The 20,747-nt window shown below is 41.6% G+C and overlaps 1 protein-coding gene across 3 annotated transcripts in view; it reads right to left on the minus strand.

The window, feature by feature from the left end:
- PARD3B (par-3 family cell polarity regulator beta) overlaps positions 1 to 20,747 on the minus strand; it is a 443,287-nt gene that overhangs the window by 296,307 nt on the left and 126,233 nt on the right. For all 3 annotated transcript variants that reach the window (XR_012777023.1, XM_075511456.1, XM_075511455.1), the window contains exon 3: positions 8,663 to 8,834. Coding sequence is in view for 2 of the 3 variants with exons in the window: in XM_075511456.1 (XP_075367571.1) it covers positions 8,663 to 8,834 (172 nt within the window). In the remaining variant the exon portion in view is untranslated. The remainder of the gene's footprint in view (positions 1 to 8,662; positions 8,835 to 20,747) is intronic.

A 20,747-nucleotide genomic window follows, 5' to 3' on the forward strand; every position in this document is an offset into this window, starting at 1 on the left:
TTGTCTTCCCAAGTCACTGCTACACATGATGGAGCCCTGCTTTCCTGGAGATGGCTGAACACCTGCCTGCCGATGGGAACAGGTGAATGAATTCCTTCTTTTGCTTTGCTTGCCTGCGTGGCTTTTGTGTTACCTACTAAACTGTCTTTATCTCAACCCACAAGTTTTCTCACTTTACTCTTCTGATTCTCTCCCCCATCTCACTGGGGGAAAGCGAGCAAGTGGCTGTGTGGGGCTTAGTTGCCAGCTGGGGTTAAACCACAACAGTCCTTTTTGGCACCCAACCTGGGGCTTGAAGGGTTCAAGATAACAACAGATTTAACTGGAATGTGCTAGATCGAATTGATAGCTGTTATTGCTGTTTAGCTACTAATAGGCAGGCTTCTGTGCTTGCCATGGGGCTTGCTTGCCTTAGTGTGTATTAGAGTCCAGTGCTCGTTAGTGGCTGCTTTTTGCTTTCGCTGCTTGCTGTGCTGCTGCACTGCTGATCATCTTACTCTGCTGTGCCTGGGAACATTTTGATGACAGCAATGGCCATGGGCCTGGGCTGGCAGATGGCCGGGGCATCGCTGCTGTTTCTGTGCTGCTGTCCTGGACAGGCTGGAACTCCAGTGTGAACTCGAGTCGAAGGGACTGTGACCTGTGGATTAGTCCACGCGGGAGCAGGACACCCCAAAGTGTCTGTGGCCGTGGATAAGTCCACACCAGAACAGGTACATCACAAAGCATCTGCGGCCATGGTTACATCTGTGCCACAGCAGGTATACCTCTGAAGGGATTGTGGCCCAAGGGTAAGTCCACTCTGGAGAAGGTGCACCTCAAAGCAACTGTGACTGCGGATAAGTCTATGCTGCAGCAGGTATACCCCTGGAGAGACTGTGGCTCATAGATAAGTCTCCACTTGGAGCAGGTACACCCCTAAGGGACTGCAGTCTGTGGATAAGTCCAAGCTAGAGCAGGGGCAAGGGCAGGGGAGTCCACTGCAATGTTAAACCCTATAACCTGGCCCAAAGGGACTGGGGTGGAGATTGTAATGGAAATAACTTTAAACTGTTGGAACCCGGGATTTGAGTTGCATGTTATGGGAACTACTATAGCAGGAACCACCCAAACCAATGGAGGACAAGCCTTACAAGAAGCAGTGCAAGTGTAGCAGTGACCCGACCTGAGCTGGCTTTGGTGCCCAGTAACTCCACACAACACACCCACCTCTCCTGTCCTGAGTGACTACAACAGATGGAGCCCAAAGTCATGGACTAAATGAACTCAATGGACATTCTGTGGACATTTTATGGACATTTTACAGACATTTCACAGTGGTGGTCCATAGAGTAAGGGAATGATACCTGCATATTATATCAAAGGATGGGAAGGGGGGTGGTGGGTAATGAGAGTGTATTGGGTAGTATGAGACTTGAGCATGACATAAATGGTATGAAATTAGACATTCACAAGTCTCGCTTAGATATTCACAAGTCTATGGGGCATGATGAGTACTGAAGGAAGTGGCAGAAGTGCTCACCAAGCCCCTTTCCATCATTTACCAGCAGTCCTGGCTAACTGGGAAGGTCCCAGCTGACTGGAGATTAGCAAACGTGACACCCATCTACAAGAAGGGCGGAAGGAGGATCCGGGGAACTATAGGCCTATCAGCCTGACCTCGGTACCAGGAAAGCTGATGGAGCAGAACATCCTGAGTGCCATCACATGGCATGTAGAGGATAACCAAGGGATCAAGCCCAGCCAGCATGGGTTCAGGAAAGGCACGTCCTGCTTGACCAACCTGATCTCCTTCTACAACAAGGTGACCCGCCTAATGGATGAGGGGAAGGCTGTGGATGTTGTCCACCTAGACTTCAGTAAAGCCTTTGACACTGCTTCCCACAGCATTCTCCTGGAGAAGCTGGCTGCTCATGGCTTGGACGGGTGTACTCTTCACTGGGTAAAGAACTGGCTGGATGGCCAGGCCCAAAGAGTGGTGGTGAATGGAGTTTACTCCAGTTGGCAGCCGGTCACAAGTGGTGTCCCCCAGGGCTCGGTGTTGGGGCCAGTCCTGTTTAATATCTTTATCAATGATCTGGACGAAGGGATCGAGTGCACCCTCAGTAAGTTTGCAGACAACACCAAGTTGGGCAGGAGTGTTGATCTGCTTGAGGGTAGGAAGGCTCTACAGGGGGACCTGGACAGGCTGGATCAATGGGCTGGGGCCAATTGCATGAGGCTCAAAAAGGCCAAGTGCAAGGTCCTGCACTTCGATCACAACAATCCCATGCAATGCTGCAGGCTTGGGGAAGAGTGGCTGGAAAGCTCCCAGGCAGAGAAGGAAATGGGAGTGTTGGTTGACAGCCACCTGAATATGAGCCAGCAGTGTGCCCAGGTGGCCAAGAAAGCCAATGGCATCCTGGCTTGTATCAGAAACAGTGTGGCCAGCAGGAGTAGGGAAGTGATCGTGCCCCTGTACTCGGCACTGGTGAGGCCGCACCTCGAATACTGTGTTCAGTTTTGGGCCCCTCACTACAAGAGAGACATTGAGGTGCTGGAGCGTGTCCAGAGAAGGGCAACGAAGCTGGTGAAGGGTCTGGAGCAGAAGTCTGATGAGGAGCGGCTGAGGGAGCTGGGGTTGTTTAGCCTGGAGAAAAGGAGGCTCAGGGGAGACCTTATCGCTCTCTACAACTACCTGAAAGGAGGTTGTAGAGAGTTGGGGGTCGGTCTCTTCTCCCAGGTAACAAGGGATAGGACGAGAGGAAATGGCCTCAAGTTGCACCAGGGGAGGTTTAGACTGGATATTAGGAAATTTTACTTCACTGAAAGGGTTATCAAGCATTGGAAGAGGCTGCCCAGGGAAGTGGTTGAGTCACCATCCCTGGAAGTATTTAAAAGACATTTGGATGAGGTGCTTAGGGACATGGTATAGTGGTGGTCTTGGTAGTGTTAGGTTTACGGTTGGACTTGATGATCTTAAAGGTCTTTTCCAACCTATACAATTCTGTAATTCTGTGAAATATGGGGTGGAGAATGTGCTGGTTTTGATTGGAATAGAGTTAATCATCTTCACAGTAGCTAGGATGGGTAGCTATGTTAATGGGTAGCTATGTTAATCTGGGTGTTAATCTGTAGCTAGGATGGGTAGCTATGTTAATCTTCTTCACAGTAGCTACGTGGTGGATTTGTGCTGGAAACAGTGTTGGTAACACAGGGATGTTTTTGTTATTGCTGAGCAGTGCTTACACAGAGTCAAGGCCTTTTCTGCTTCTCACCCCACCCCACCAGCGAGCAGGCTGGGGGTGCACGACGAGTTGGGAGGGGACATGGCTGGGACAGCTGACCCCAACTGCCCAAAGGGCTATTCCATACCATATGACATCATGCTCAGCATAGAAAGCTGAGGGAAGAAGGAGGAAGGGGGGGACATTCAGAGTGATGGCATTTGTCTTTCCAAGTCACTGCTACACATGATGGAGCCCTGCTTTCCTGGAGATGGCTGAACACCTCCAGGCCGATGGGAAGGAATGAATGAATTCCTTGCTTTGCTTTTCTTGTGTGCGCAGCTTTTGCTTTCCCTATTAAACTGTCTATCTTAACCCACGAGTTTTCTCACTTTTACTCTTCTGGTTCTCTCCCCCATCCCACCAGGGGGGGAGTGGGCGAGCAGCTGTGTGGTCCTTAGTTGCCAGCTGGAGTTAAACCACAACAGTAAGCTCAGAACCAAAGGAGGTTCTGGTCTTTCAGACCAGAAATGAAACATTGTTAGAGATGACATTTAATCCCAGAGAGCATCAAGGTCTTGTGGAAACAATAGGAAAAGAACTAATTGTCAGTCATGGTCTGGCTCCAGTGAAACAGCTAAGTTTAGTCTCCTAAGGCTACACAAGTTCAAAAGTGACGCTTAACATACAGGAACCTTAATGCCAGGCAGGAGAAGGGCTGAGGAGTCAGACAGCCAGAAGTTGATCTCTGACACAGAATTTTAAAATAAACCCTTTCACTGGGGTGTAGGTTACCGTACATTTACCACGGGCTAAAGTCATGCAGCTAAAAAGTATTCAATATACTGTGATTTCGCTGTTCATTGTAAGGTTCTGTCTATCCACAGTTTTATACCTAAGAAACAAGGTAAAAAATGGCAATGAAGAATTTACGACAGCATTAGTGGTTAGAGATGTTGAAGTACCTCCATTCAGTTTTTCAAATGTAAATCAGCTATTAACGCATTTAGTTGCCCGTATCATTCTTTGCAAATTGTTCTGATGTCCACATCACAAGTGTACTCCAGGAAGTTCTGCTCACAAGAAAGTCTCACAAGACAAGCTCTCTCTGCTGCCAGTTCGGCAACAGTGTCTCAGTGTTCTCTACTTACCCACAGAAATACCAGTACATTATTTCTTTGCTGTTTCAAACAGCTGATTGGATACATTAAATGGTTGTGCGCTTCTCTAAATTTTGTAATATATATTAACAGCTGCTTTATTACTATTTGTATTGTAGCATGAAATGTATTCTTTACCCAATCACATTTTCTGTCAAATGGGGATTTTTTTTTTACAACAGATCTGTATTTATTTCATTGTCAACTGAAACATGTACAACAAGATTTTCAGAATTAAAAGAAAAAGTTCTTTTTGATTTTGATAGGAGAAACTGAGTACAGTTAAAAGAACCCTGCCAGCCTTGATATTCTTTTGCACTATACTTGAATTATGGATGAAAAACGTAAAGGGAACCGGACGTATAACTGAACCCAAGGCCCCTCTGCAGAATCTACTTTCGGTACTCTTCTGCTCACCAAACCACAAAAGGCAAGATACTTGGAAAATCTACACTGAATGGAAACAAAACAAGCAATGCCCCTTCTCCCTCCTCAGGTTTCTACAGAGATGCAGCATTACTTGTCCAATGCATCCAAACAAGAACGAAGACAGCACTGGTACTTCTCAAACAACTATAGTCATCGGGTGAGCAAAAGTACATGTGACATCATCATTAGGTTTTCATCTACATCCGAATGAATGATGGTAAGTTTCAATAGGTATTACATCTCCTGAGCACAGAAAAAGTAAACTGTGGAGAAACAACTACTTCATCATGTCACCGTTTCAGTAATCATGCTTAACAGGAAAACACCAGGATGCAAAACCCACTACCAAATTGAGACCAATGTACCTAACAGAACTGAATGACTATGCTTCCCTCAGTAATTTCAGCCCTGAGTATCAGAAACTTCAGTAAAGCCTTTTCAGCTGTCAGAAGCTAGCAGGTATTGCTCACTTTGCAGTCCAAATTCAGACACTTTCGGCAACAACACCTGATAATCCAGCTCTGCGGGGAGAGGGGGGAGGCCCTCAAGCATGTTTCCATCTCACCTTATTTTATGGACACAGCAGATACTGTGTCCATAAACAGTTAAGTGTCTTCCTGCATTTTTCTTAAATTAAACATAAGAGCCCACAATTTCACCGGTTTGAGAACACTGAGTTAGCTTTAAAAGTAGAGATGCATTAATTTCAGGGAAAAGAAAAAAAATAGCTGAATAATTTCCTGAACTGTTTTAAGAAGATATGTGTCAAGTATTAAGAAAGTAATTTGATAGTAAGTAAAATAAACTTACTTTTTTGCCCCAAAATTTTGCCAGTATGTGGAAGCAATGTAAGACATAAGGTACTTGTAGCTTTCAAGTCAAATATAAGATTGCTTCTATTCTGGCTCACTTTCAAAGTTACAGGTGACAAAGGGCAAAATAAGGGTAACTAACTACATAATGAAAAACTATGATTTCAGAGTCAAGCTCATCAGTATTGTCAAGAGTATCAACCACAAAAACCGTCAAAGAAGTAACCACACAATAAAAAAAAAAAAAAAAAATTTCCCCCATCATCACCATCTCTATCTAGCCAGTGAAGGTTTTAAGACTAGGTATAACATAAGATTAACTTAACTGGATCAAATACACAATTTATAAAAAAGAAAAAATTCTGAAGGCAGTATCTCAAGTGCCTTTTCCAAAATCAGTGCCAATTCTCTCATGTTTGAGAACAGCAGTGTTTAGTTTCACGTACTTATTAAGCATCAAGCTCTAAGTATTCTCTGAGCAGATCACTAAGTGGACATTTTTTTTACATAAAACTGTGGATCTGGTTTCATAGAATACAAAACAGCCAACAGAAATTAACAGGCAAAATTGTTCCACAATCTGACAATTTATATAACAATGGATTCCCCGCATTTCATCCCTAAAGGCACTCTGCAAAACTACTCTAAAAGGTAAGCACGACAGCTCTTGAAACACAGCTCTACCATGGAAAGTAACACTTGCTCACTACGTATATATTTAATCAAGTTCTTGCTCCCAAAGTAAGAACACCCTTTTAAAATTATTATTATTTATTTCTGCTAGCAAGTGTGAGTCAATTCAATAATCAGACAGGGAGCCATACTACTGTGGTTCATGCACCAATGATATTGATGCAACCAAATTGTCTTTCTACTTCTTCATTTACTTTTCAATTTGCCTCTAGTGGAAATAGGGACATAATTTAAGTTTGTCTGGGGACTTGTACAGGAAACATAAAGGCAAAAATTAAGTCTAAAGAACTGTAATCCGTGATTTAAAATCCAGAAGAGAAAACAATTAAATTTCAGAGTGCAGACTGAGTTTATAGGACTGACAGGTAGAAAATCTTTCATTTACCTTGTAAAATAAAATAATCTGAAAGAGAACCATTGAGACAAACATTATATTTATGTTCTCTATTTTAAGAAGCACCCATTTAAGCTTCAAATATATATTAGTATTGCACTGAAAACTAAATAGAACCCTAATTGGCTGCTCTTCTCATGTTATATTTCATCTCTTTTACACTCTATAAAAGAAGGATTCCATAAACGCTATGAAAACTGAACTACCTTGTAGCTTACTGGTGAGCTCAAGCCTTTAACTGTTTTACATAAAATTGTGAGAGGCTGAAACACTCTTCTCCCTAACCCTCAACTTACGTACAACAGTACGCTAGACAAACCACTTTCAATGATTTTTTTTATTTTTAAATAGGGCTCAGAGGTATATGGAGAACAATCTCTACTTTCTAAAACGTGTTTACACAGTGTTATTTAAAAATATGCAATAAATGAAGTGGCAAACCATTCAACCACTGGACCTTTAGCCACAAACTTTTCCATACATCATGCTTAAAAAAAACCACAGCTCAAACACATACAAGCTATGGCAAGAAAAAGTCTTTTCCCAAGATCTTTAGGTATGAGAAATTCCTGTGTGTCATTAAATATAGAAAGAGATTTTTCTATATTCTAGAATATAGAAAAAACAGAAGTGATCCATTAACACAGAAATTTGAATCTAAAAATTTTCATGCAGCTCGAATTTCAGTGTTTTCTACATCAGGCACAAAAATGAGCACAGACTTCCGTTAGAAGTTATGTTACACAGGCTCATCCAGTGAGCTTCATTAGAAATTTTATTTTAGTTTGTTGTTTTTGTTAATCAGCCTTTTCCTTTAAAAATGCAATTAAAATAAACAGACAAGTGAACATTCAATTTCTGAAGTTGTAATCTGACTACTCCATGAAAGTGGCATACCTAGAGATAGTATTTCTATCCTTACCCCACCTGCTTACACTCAGAAATTTTATTGCACACCGTTAGGAGACTATCAGCAGTACTCAAGAATACAGGGTGAATTGGATGATGAGCTCTGGTGGAATGCAGAGAAGCCTCTCCTGAGCATTATTCACTTACTAAATACTGTCAGTGTATGACTGCTTTACAGGCAGCAAGTAAGAGGATTCACCTTCAATTTGTTTTTGAAAGCTTCTATATCTACTATCTAGGTGACAGCTTAGCCTGCTCTCAATCCAAGAAAGTATTTCAAACTGCTTTGTGTTCAACGTACAAGACTCTAGCTCTTTATAATTGGAAACCACTGTCTGAACTCTTGGCCTTCCAGGCACGCTGAAACAACACAGGGGACCAGAGCTGCAGCACTTCATATACCATCTGATATAAAAGGGAATTAAGCAGAAGCCTCTCCTAATCACAGTTTGCTCACCTGAAAGTCAGATAGGCAAATAGACTCTGCTGTGCAACTTCTTCAAAGGCAAAGAGCTGAACCATTTACAACCAGCATCTCCTTCTTTCTACCTCCCACCCCCAAAACAGGGCACTAGCTCAGATAATCAGTAAAAGTATTTGCACACAGCCGTTTTACACTCATTGAACCCAGGTTTCTCAACAAAAATGCTGAGGGTTTTTTTCAGTGACTTTGTTATTTGAAAATACTTTGCATAGGTTTCATCTCTTCCACTCTCAGAAGATTACAATGAAGGATTGTCAGCAACCTACCCAGTCAAGGAAAGGAGAAAAAAGAGACACCAGCTGTATGGATGGGCGTAACATACAGCAGGATACAAGGCTCAGGTGTTTGCCAAATTTGCCATGCTCAGTTGCAGTCTTCGGCATCAATTGTTCAAAAGCCCAACTTTTGTCATTACAATTGTGTTCACTGAATCGCAAGGCAAACAACAGGGTGCTAAAAAAATTCTTTAAACACATAAAATCAGGCTACAGACATACTCAGAAAAGAAAAAAGAAATAAGGAAGTACTATATATTGGTCAAAAAATTAAAAAATAACCATGCAGGATATACATACCCAGTTTTAGGGCAGAAGGAGTCACTTCAATCTCACCACCAATCGGCTGAAAGGCAGCCAGCTGAGCCGCTACCTCTGTCTCAAAAGAGTCTGGGCTATTTCTGTCTGTCAAATTGCCATTGGTGCCATCAGTCTTATGGTGAGTTTCTTGCTCATCATAAACAGCAATCAGCTATCAAAACAAAAGATAATACGGTTGGTATATTTGAAGTATTCCCAAACGTCACTATTTTTTTTTTAAAGCAAAACTTACCCTTCATTGGGACTACAAAAATAACCATCTTATTTCAGAACAGCTAACAATAAACATACAGATTCAGAAAAGCACATACACTTGTATTTAAATACATTGACTTCAATATGACAAATATATGCTTCAGCGCTGCCCCGTGCCAACACGCTTTTCTGAGTTAGCATTCTATCATCAGTGAGCATTTTACGTTGTTCCAAAACATTTAGGGCTGAACATGCTTAAAAACACAGAACAGCATTTAATTCTTGGGGGTGGAGGGTGTTATTATTTTAAAAAGTTTTACTGCTACTGACTGACACACTGCACAAAGGTAACACAACCACGGAAGCTGTACGGAGTGAGCAGATACATGTTTTATTTGTAAGTACATAATAATTACATTCCAAGGACAAGATACATCTGGCACAGTGACAGAGAGCAGAGTTCCCCTAATTGCCCAACCTATGCCTCCGTAAGGATGAAAGTTTCTTGGTCCAGCCAGGTACACGTGCACAGACACGTCTCTTACCCACCATATACCTACCATCTCCTCCCATGCTCTCCTGCAAGCTTATACCAGATACATTGTTTCTGAAACTGTCCCTCGGTCACTGACTCTTCCACAACTTCAGGTGCACAGGAAGGTCAAGATTAAGCAACCACAGATTGCAAAGTCTGCTGTCCAAACTCACGTTAATGTTGACATGAAAATGATAAAAAACACCAGAAAAATAATTTTTTGCCTCAGCTAACCTGGCCTTTCACAAGGATCTTCCTTTTGGTCCCTACTAATACAAAGTGATCAGATAATGTGTATACAGCTTCATCAAGAAGTGACTCAGATACATATGGCTAGGTGTAAACTGTGTTACAGTTCTGGGAAAACAAACCAAAAAATGATTAATTCCCACTGAATCTAAACAAATTAGAAGACTTGCTGTTCTCAACCAAGGGGACACTTGACACTCCAGAGCCCTCTCCAAGAGGACAGGAGGTAACAGCAGCCGTTCAAGCACTCTTCCTGCCCCGCTACCTGATGTGGCATCGTTCTCGTGCCATACGATGGCAAACGTCTTGCCTAATAAGCATTGTACAAGGTATCTTCATCTTAAGGAGTTCATTTATTTCACTTTTCTTGAACTCCCTAGGACTATCCTAAAGTTTTTCTTAGCTAATCTTGAAAAAGACCACAACATACACAACTGGTTAGGCACTGTCAAAATACACACAGAAACAAGTTTAAAGGATTGATTTGCTACTTTCTCTCTGTGTTATTCTACGGTATGCATACACACTCCCTATATAAAAATATTAGTACAGCAAATCTCCTCTGACACTTCCAAGACGTGTCAGAAATTATATCCTATGATAGGTAGTATACTGAAACAAAGAGACAAACATTGAAAGGAACTCATTTGCCTAAGGGAGGAAATGAATGTATGAGAGGGAAAAGAAAAATGAAAAGAAAAATCCTGAAGTGCTTCTCAGGAAGAAACTGACATTTTCAGGTCTTCCACTCGTTTATAATTTGGTTGGTAGAAACATGTCAGCTCATATTTACCGATGCATATTTCAGAGACATACAAAACCCCTTAAATAATTAGGTAGAAAACTTGCTTTCCTTTTCCATATGGAGCCTGTTTCCTTTTCGTGGCCACACAAATAGCTCTTACAACACACAATTTGCTTTTTATTTGCCCAAAGCATATAGGAAAGATTAATTCCAGTAACAAAGACAACTCGCTTTGTACCTTATTCCTGCATTGCAGGAAAACTACCCAGGTGTTCACACTGCATTCATCACCAAGCCATCGCTATGCCCCACAACTACATACAGCCAAAAAGGCTGCCTTAAAGCCAGACATCAACAGACCATAGCAATTGTCTCCAGTACCAAGAAAAAAAACCTATGGTGTCTTTTGTTTGTTTCTAAAATGACTACTCATGTTCGTGTTATTATGGAAGCCCACCATGATTCAAGAAGTTCCACAACTGTTGCCCACCAAAAAGTTTGCTTTCTCAATCTCACTTTTGCTGTGGAAACTTAATTTTTAAGAAAGAGGATGTTACTAATGAAAAGGAAATTTGAGATTGTATAGGACCACAGCACTGAAAGCACTTTAGATAATAGTAGGCTACAAAGTTAATTTGAGCATTTGCAATGTAGAATAGAGTAAATGCAGCTCAGCTGTGATTTGATGGGAATAAACAAGTGAACTTCTCAGCTGGACCAAGCTGAGTTTCCCCATGGTTTCACACCCTAGGATATCAAATGCTATATTGCATTGTAATACTCCACACTTACTGTCCCAGGATGTTGCAGAGACCAAAAATAGGGATTGGCTCAAAAAATTAGACAAACTGATGGAAAAGACCAGCAAGAACTGTTAAATGGAAACATGCAAGCACTACCTCAGACGCAAAAGCCCCCAAAACACAGAGCAGTAAAAACCAGAAAGGTAAACCAGGAGAACACTGATGTTATAATTCCTCTATTTCTATGTGCTTTCTTCAAGTGTTTTCCACTGGTCACCAGCAGAGACCAGAGCAGCAGTCTGGCCCTGCGCTGCCACTCCTGCAGGCTCACATACATTATGGTATTCTCGCATACTTAGGTTTCTAAGCACTATATGTTTCCCTTATTCCCCTGAAGTTCGAATTAAACTTTAGCAGAAACGATAATAGAAAATTACTTTAACAGATAAATAAGGCCATGGACAGACTTTGATACCTGTAAGATACGGTAGCTTACCTACCAGTCAAGCCCAGAAAGGCAAACTGCATTACAACTACACCACAATAATTCCGCTGGCTTCCTGGGACCCGTGCTTCTGCCCCTGCCCCCAGCGCGCCATCTGCCAGGGCCGGTGGCCCTGGCCCGTGGTCAGCTGGTCACGTACCCACTGCTCCTTTTCAAGGGGTCCTGGGTGTCCAGGCCAACCGGGGAGAAGAAGGACACCGAGAGCGGGAGGGCCCTGCCTGTGCAACCACGCAGTGGCAAGGCCCGGCAGGGATGTGGCTGGCCCTGCTGCCACGGGGCCGCTGGCCCGGGAGGTCAGCTGCTCCCTCCGAGGGCTCAGGGAGTTCGGTGTGTGTGCCTTGAGCTCGCGTTATGGCTGATGCGTTCAGATGACCCCATCTGCAGGGGGTCTAGGGCATCAGTGAACGACCTGATCTGCAGAGGGGTTTGGGTGTTAGTTTTGTAAGGGGACCTGATCTGCAGAGGGTCCAGGTTAAAAACAAAGTTTTGATTGTAACAATAATTTTGTTGTGTCACTGCTCCACCGAGGACCCCTAAAGCATCTGCCATAGCGTTGGGTGACACCTCCCAAGAACCAACAGGTTACAAGTCAAACAACAGCCTTGATAGCTGGTCAGAAATGAGTCTGGTTCAGGCAAAATGACATACAGAAATCACAGTGTCTGAAAGTGGATAACACCCCCAGGTCTTCACCTGCTTATTTATACAGAAGGATTGCAAATGGCTTGAAGATTGTATCAATTCCACTTTCATTCACCTATCGAGAAGGTTCAGCAGATGGGGACACTCACGTCAGCTCCTCTCCTCCCAACTCCTGCAGCAGAGTCAGGAGAAAAAGCCACGTCCGCCACCAGCCCATTCCCAGTTCCCACCTTATCCACACCAGCGCTCCATTTCCATACTCCGAGCTGGAGCGGGCAGGGCACAGGTGCAAGCCGACAGCAGGCAAACACCTGCGATACAGCCTGGCAAATGGCCACAAGATTTCTCAGAGCTAAACCACATAGGCCTCACACTCATCTGAAAGCTGGGAAGTTTCTTACAGCTGTCATTCCTCCAGTGACTTCAGTGAAAAGCCTGCAGTTCCCTAGTCTACGTCTAGGCACTATTTTGACAGATTAAAAAACCAAGGAAAATGTATTTCTTTACAGTATGGAACACACCATTAATTAAGTAACATGATCTAGAGTTAAACTCCCATTTTTTAGAGAGTGTGGAAAGGAGATACTAGCAGGAGATACTACTCCACAGGAGTACTGCCTGTGGAGGTAGCAAAGATGCAATGCCTTTCCTCACCAACGAAATAAACAGCCATTTGTCTTCTAAAGTGTTTATTCAGGAGAGAACTCCTCAGGACTGCAGTTGCAGGAGCATCTTATCAGTAGCAATTCTAACATTATAAATACACTGCTAATCAATCAATGCATTATAAATATCAGCTTCAGCCTTTCAAAGGGAATGAATACAATTAAGGTTATATAAATTAACTATTCAAAAATAATTGTAGTAATTGACTACTCATTTCCAGTATGGAAAATTCTTTAATTGGAACAGACTGCAAATCTCTTCTGATGGAAAAGAACTTCAGGATACATTAAGAAATCCCCCACAAACATATCATGAAAACAACAACATTGTTTGCAACACTAGATTTTTCTTCACCAGTTCAATATTTATAAATATCGAGAGTTCAGAAGGTCAGCTGATTTTTTTTTTTTTTAAACACATCAAAATATTACTCTAGACATTTGCAAACTGTAGAAGTTATGCTAGTAGTCTGTTGTGGTTTTGTACACTTGCTGTACTTAAGCATCTCTGTTCTTTTAAAGGTATTTAAAGAACATGAATATTTCCTGTAAAAGATATCTACTTCTATACAGGCAAAATGGTTCTAACCCCAGTATTGTTATAATCTCTACTGACAACCTACCTGTTACCTAGACAATCAATAAATTATCAAAACTTAGCACTTATCTGTCATTTTTGATTACTAAACTCCTGCCTATTTATATTGATGTAGTCACAACATAAGGCAGCAATAATGAACAGTGCTATTTTATTAGCATTTTTGTTGATCATAAGTGGAAAATTCATTACAAGGCAACACAGGCAAATTTTACCTTTGTATGGTGTCCTGTGGTACAGCTCTTTCAATATTTTACTGATAATTCAGTTGGAAAGCTTGCAGAAAATTAAAACACAATGATGTAAAAATTAAGTGACTACATTCCCAAACACACAGAGCCACGCGCACACATTTGATTAAGATCAACCCGCATATACAAAAAGGTGGGTAAACATCAATGGTGGACAATGCTGTTACTGAGTGAAAGGCACTGAGTACAAAGCAGCAGCACATGTTACCCCAGGGAACCGCTGGCCACTAAGATACAGAAAACTGATGCAATCAATGTTGCATTTAAAAATCCCCACAAGACAAAGTGTTCCCCCATCTCTGTTCCCATGTGAAACGTTGCATTTTCCAGGGGCTCTCAATTCCTTCCAAAACTAGTTGCACTCTACTTCGTAAGCCCAAGCTGCAGCTGCAGAACCGTGTTCGAGCGCACAGCTCATACCCGTACACTGCAGCCACGCTTAACTGTGTACTAGGATTATACACCATACACGTGAGAAACAGTAAAAAGAAGTCCTTCCAAATTAAAATTGCAACAGTTTTGTTTTAGTGCTTGCTAATTAAGCTCAATGAAATATAAACAATTCCGTGGAGTTTCAGAATTTCAAAGAAAAACATCCCCACCTTTGAACAAATAGCAGAACTTTACAGATCTTGCTTTAAGGCATTTGTCTGTTAAACCGGAAACAGCTGACGTTCCATTGGCCTATACACCATTTTAAATAAAAGGTTTCGTAATTATTTCTCTCCTCAAACTACACTTTTGACAACTAGATTACTGTTAATAAGGTTAAAAACTGTATATTTTACTGCCTTTTCTGTACTGAATTAGAAAATAGACACCACTATTTCCTTTCTGACCCCAAACACCAGGCATGTACACAAGGTACTAAGGAAGAAATGGCAAAATAAAAGCTTGCTTGCAATTAAATTAATCAGCTTTCAATTACTGTCAGGATAAAATCACTAAGTGAAGTTCTCAGTCATAGGCTAGCATCAATACCTGATGGAAAAGATGCAATTTTCAACAGCTGTAATGATATATTCAAAAAGCACAAAAAGGAATTACATGCTCAACTTGTATTAAATTCTTTATTCAAGTTGGATGGAATTTTTTCCTCTTAATTTTTTCACATTCAAAACTTTATTTACATTCTTCTCTCACTACGGACAACAAAAGATAGTAAAATTGTTGGTTTCTTCAAGACATGTTTGTTTCCTGTTCAGATGCTCCCTCTCCATGATTCAAATGCTCATTTAAGAGAAAAGCCTGTGGTTTTTTTAACCGTATCTATATTTCTGACAGCCAGTGCTCCTGTAGGAGTGATTATTAGTTACTTATAAAATGATGCGACAAAAAAAAAAATCTCCTTTTTTGGGGTCAATTAATAAAGACTTTTCAAATAAAACATCTCAACAAAGAGCTGTCAGGAGGGGTGAATGAATAGCTCGGCGACTATTTCATCGAACTGTGATGTAAGGAGAAGCAATGGCTCAAGCTACAGCAGAAAATGAAGTTCACCACAGCATCACATTACCTTGCTCTCTGATCCCTCAATTTGGGATCTGTAAGATTAACCTTGTATTTATCCCTACATATACGTAACAAAGAGGTGGAAAGACACACAGTGTTTCTATATGTAACACACCGATACCAGAATACAGCAAAGTTCAAAATAAAACTTAAAAAAAAATAAAAAAGATCAGAACAACTTCAATTCTTCCCAGGTGCTTGCACCTGCAAACAACCAGACACAGATGGAGAAAGGCTGCGTTGACAGCAGCCTACATATGACCAATGCAAAAAGGGAAAGGGGATCTTTTCCTCTCCCCCCCCCCCCCCCCTTTCTTTCGGCACAGTTACGTGATTGGCCAGGTCAGTTCTTTCCTCCAGCCATCTGAGACACTCGAGCACCAGCACCAACACAAGATAAAGGCAAAATTACCTTTTTAGCCAGCCGTTTGCACCAGGCCATCTTAAGTTCAAAATCTGACATCTACTTTGAGGCTGCTATGGCCTGACTTTCCTCCTTTCCCAACCAGTAGTTTCTATTGCTCCTTCTCAGAAGTGCTACAACTTGCTAGATCCATGGTAAGCCAGTTCAGGGAACTAAACCAGGAAGAAAAGCAACTGTCCATCCTCCACCTGCTTCAGCTCTGTGAACCACACAAAGCAAATTTCTGTCAACCCATCACTGAATTAACATCTCCTTAGACCACCATTGTCTATAATCTTGCAGTAGTGATATATCTGTCTCCTTTAATGAAGATGGACCGACGTTTGTGCCCCCACTCCCATGACAGCACATTAGAGTGCTGTGCACATGCGTGTCATGAAGTCTCAATACAACATCAGGAACAACGTTTCTGCAGTTCTCTCAAGGAGTTCATCTTCCTAACAGAAACTCTTCTACGGGCACGGGTTATACTTTTAACTTATGCCCACAAGGGGACAAGAACACTTTAGATCGAGGCAAGAAGACCAAGAGTAAAGTGTACCATATGTTGAACAAAAAAACTTCATAAAGCCACTGTAGAAGTTGTCTCAGAACTCCTTAAACTCATTAATGTAAAATCAGACTTTATATATTACTTATGAAAGACTCCTGTTCAAATGGTTAAAAGATGAAAGACTGGTAACAGTGCAACATAGACAGAACTAAGGTAATTAGGGTACCTCAAAAATGGATGAGAGTATCATTTAATTTTTCAATTTAAAACCTTCCTGGAGCTCTACAGCCTTTCTTCAATGTTCTTTCAAGGTATTCTTCTGGTATATACTGATAAGTATTCGAAATGGTATTCTTGCATAATAGTTTGCCTTGGAATTCCTTTAACTTAAAATAAAGGCTGTCAAGGAAAAATACCAATATACACACCATATGGCAGCCTTCCTTCACACCTACATAAGAAAACAAATTACAGATACATTACATGAAAGCTATGGTGATTAGCTCATCTTGTTTACCTACATGCCAAAACTACATACACCAAAGTATCTTCCCAAAGACCACTTGACACTTTTCCTATCCTTATTATTCAGATCTCTTTTGCTACCGTCTAAAAGTAGCCAAGAACAGAATCCTACTGCACCCAGTACAAACACTGGTAGCCTCTGCCCTCAAAACTTTTCAAGGATACAAGGAAAATACGAAGAGAAACAGCATGCCTAAAAAAGAGAGACCAGACCCAGCCAAAGTCCCACCTCTTTCTGGGGGAACTGAAAGGAGTGTGCCAGTGGCAGGGAGGGATCCTTACCGAAGTGACAGTGCAGTTGTTTTGGCACAACCTAAGGGACAGAGCAGGGGACAAAATGAAGAACCAAGGGTGGAATATGAGGCTAGGACTGGTAGAGCCCTGCAGGATTTATTTTGGTTTAAATGCACAGGGCCACTGGAGGTCCTCAGTACTGCCAAATGCTTCAAATGTTTGTATTTCACCATAAGCGGGCACCATGGCAAGAGGTGATACTTTAAATAATAGTTTTCTCCATAAATTAAGCTGAGATTTTCAAATTATGACTAAACTGTAGAAGTTTGTCCAAACAGTGAGATACCAATTGTTTCCAGTCTTCATGTTTTTAATCAGCAGATCTACTTCCCAAGAAAGTTGGAGTTCTCCTTCTTGCCCATCACTTACTACACCTAAAAGGGAATTAATTAGAGACAGCCATACACAAAGGAAGGACTGCATGTTAACCCTCTGGAGCTCCAGAGGGTTCCCCAGCCCTCCTGCTGCGCCTGTGCTGTGGCACTGCTAGTTACCCAACGGGGTTTTTGTCTGCTGAAGAGCTACACCGACTGCGCTTCCCTGGATATACTAGATTTGTGGTTACTGACATCACAGCCATGGGAAGGGGTTTGAACTCTCCATTACTTCTGGGAGATCAAAACTTCTGGACTGCTTTGTTACTGCAAGTCTTGCATTTAGCGCTCAGTCTTGTCACTGAATTCGGGTAACTAATGAACCTGAGTTTCCAGATCTCTAAGAGTTTCTTAACAGCCTGCTGTGAGAAACAGCCTGCTCTTGTGGCTTTTGTTGGTTTTTGCTTGGTTTTTTGTTTTAAATTGCTCTTTTGGGAAGGTCCTCAACTATTATACAAAGGTAAAAAAAAAAAAACTGTATTAAGAAATTATGCTTGAGAAAACCCCTTTGTGCATGCCTTTCAGAAAGTCTAGCTGTTGTTTTTGTGCGTGTGATCAAATCAAAAGATATCCTTATCTTCCTGTTATTCCCCTGTAGCTGAACTGGCAGGTTTTGGACTTGGTTTTTTCTTTTTTTTGAAAGGTCATGGCAAAAAAAATCTACCTGATTGACGAGACCTCATATACTTCTTCCTGTCCAACCTATTCCTCCGTGGGCACACGTGACTGTACTTCAAACAATGCAGCTGATTGGGTACTTAACATTGATATTTGTGGCAAAGTTTGATGAGCCCTTCAAGCACGACTGAGATGTAATTTTTTAAGCCACTTAGTAACTACTTGAGAGCTGTTATGGAGATCCATAGTAACAATACAGACATTCCTTGAGGGTTGACTCTGGGTAGCTTCCCCGGCAGATATAAATGCTAGTGCTAAAATGTCAAGGATTTATAATTATGATGGCAGATGCATAAAACACATAAAACAAGCCTTATTAGGGTTGATTGAAGTAAATATACCAAAGGACATTCCTCCTTTCTTCTGTAAAAGATTCATGTTCAATGCTATTTGTAGCCTGTCACACTCATTATGTTTTCATGTGAAATAGCTTCTGAGTTTTGCAAGATAACAAATGCCCTCTGTTTTTATTCTTCCTCTATCCAAGTGAAAAAACAAATGGAAGGAGTACTGTAAAATGCAAGACTGATCATTTCCTTTCTGTTTACCTTGAAACTGAGTACTTTCACCTACATGGACTTTACAGAAGACGAGCTAATTTTGGAGAGTCCGTTTAAAATGGCACTATAAAAATGTAGATACTAATATCAAAGACTGAATTACTTACTAGAACCGTGCTTGTCAAATGCACTTATTCTAATCAGTCATGCAGAAGGACAAATTTACTGTGCCATGGTATCTGAAATAAGACAGTTTATCCTTAGAAATGAAAGTAAAATCTTAGTTACTATATTGTGGGTAAGCATCAATAAATGTTCGCTTTCATAATATGAATTATAGTAATTCCATAATATGAATCATCTTACCTTAAAATACTGCTTTAATGCTAAATGAAAAGCTTAGTCCAATTCCATTGGCAAGCCTCCTATGGAACACACAATAAAACAGGCCAGTAACAACACAAAAACCACTTCCTGATAGAATGAGCATCTTTGTTGAACAGAGAACCCACAGTAACACTGGATACTCCAAGCCACACATGGAGAAGCTAGGCAGAGGGGTGGAAAGCCAGATGAGGAAGAGCTCAAACTGCTCCCAATTCCTACCGCAGCACAAGGCATTCCTGCAGCCCACTCCTACTTTAGCAGGCACCTTGCCTGCTAAATGTATTCAGCAGACCACTCCAGCAAACTGCATCGACCTCTTCTCCCCACCTTCCCACCCCTTTCTGGATGCTTTTGAAGTCCTGGAAAAGCTGATGGGTTGTAAAAATCCAGTCTGTTGGGCAGTCCTCATTTAAGGCACAAAGAAATGTTTAAGTGGACTGCTGGTGAGCATTCAGACAAAACTGCAAGAAGAAACTGAGCAGCTCTTGGACTCGCAAGCTTCTTCATTGCTGGGGCTTTGTAACGGGGTCTCTAAGGAACCTGAAGTGGAAACAAACAAGCATCGATCCAGCTGGGACAGAATCACGTGTGAGGTGGTACTAGGCACGCAGATTCACACTTGCTACCACCCACAGTACCCTCAGTTCTCCTTTTCAGTAGTTTCCTTCCCACTCCACTCATACCCTGTGCATACTTTTCAGCCCATCCACACGTGTGTTTTCAGCCCATCCATATGCATGTTTGTGGACTCTCCCAAATTCCCATTAACTGTCTGTGATCACTATGATGCCATTTAAGGTGGCTGAAACATTGCACAGCTTTGTATAAAAGGGGAGGAAGCTGATGGAGATCCAAGAGAGAGGCTGCTCCCTGCCAGCTTTTCCCATTCCAGTCACATCTGATATGGATATAGGAACTCATAGGGCTGAAAGGAAGCTGGGACAAATGAATTTAGGGAGCCTATCACCATTTCTCCTAACTGCTCTGCTTGTAACCCTCCTTAGCTACAAATGCTTGAACAAAACATTGGCCTTCAGTACACTGCCAAATGTACTTGCAGTATCAACAATTTTTACTTGTTCTCTCTTTTCTCTTCTAGTGTCTCAACTGCATGTAATGAATAGAAAATTTAAGGAAGCAGAGTCCTCCAAGGTAGCTTGTTAACCTTCAGATTATATAGACATGTGAAAATACTTAGAAATTTAAAACAAAGTGAACTGTGGTGAAGACACATTATACCATTTCAGTAAGATCAGAGGGTATAATTGAAATCCTTAGGAATTTGCATGGCTCTTCATACTCTAGGCAATCATTTATGATGTTAAAAAGCACTTCGTATTTGTAACTAAGCACTTCAACTTTGATATCTTTTCCAGATTCCAGTTTAATGAGTAGGACCCACAGAACAATTTAGGTTGGAAGGGACCTCTGGAAGTCACTGGTCCAGCCCTTCACTCAGAGTAGGGCCACGCTGGCACTTAGCTCAAACTTTAAAGTTGGCTCAGGTTGCTCAGAGCCCAACCCAGTTTTGTGCATCTCCAAGGACAAAGATTTCACAAGTCTCCAGGCACCTGTTCCAGTGCTTGACCACCTTCATGGTGCAAAAAAAAGTTTCTCCTATCTTATTGCAGTCTTCCTCATGACCACTTAACGTCTATTACCTCTTGTATTCTCACTGTGGACTTTCAAGAAGGTAGGGTGTAGCCTTCCCTACACCCTCCCATTAAGTAGATGCAGACAGCAATAAGA

Source organism: Mycteria americana, chromosome 9, assembly GCF_035582795.1.
Source record: "Mycteria americana isolate JAX WOST 10 ecotype Jacksonville Zoo and Gardens chromosome 9, USCA_MyAme_1.0, whole genome shotgun sequence".
In the NCBI taxonomy this organism is placed as follows: domain Eukaryota; kingdom Metazoa; phylum Chordata; class Aves; order Ciconiiformes; family Ciconiidae; genus Mycteria; species Mycteria americana.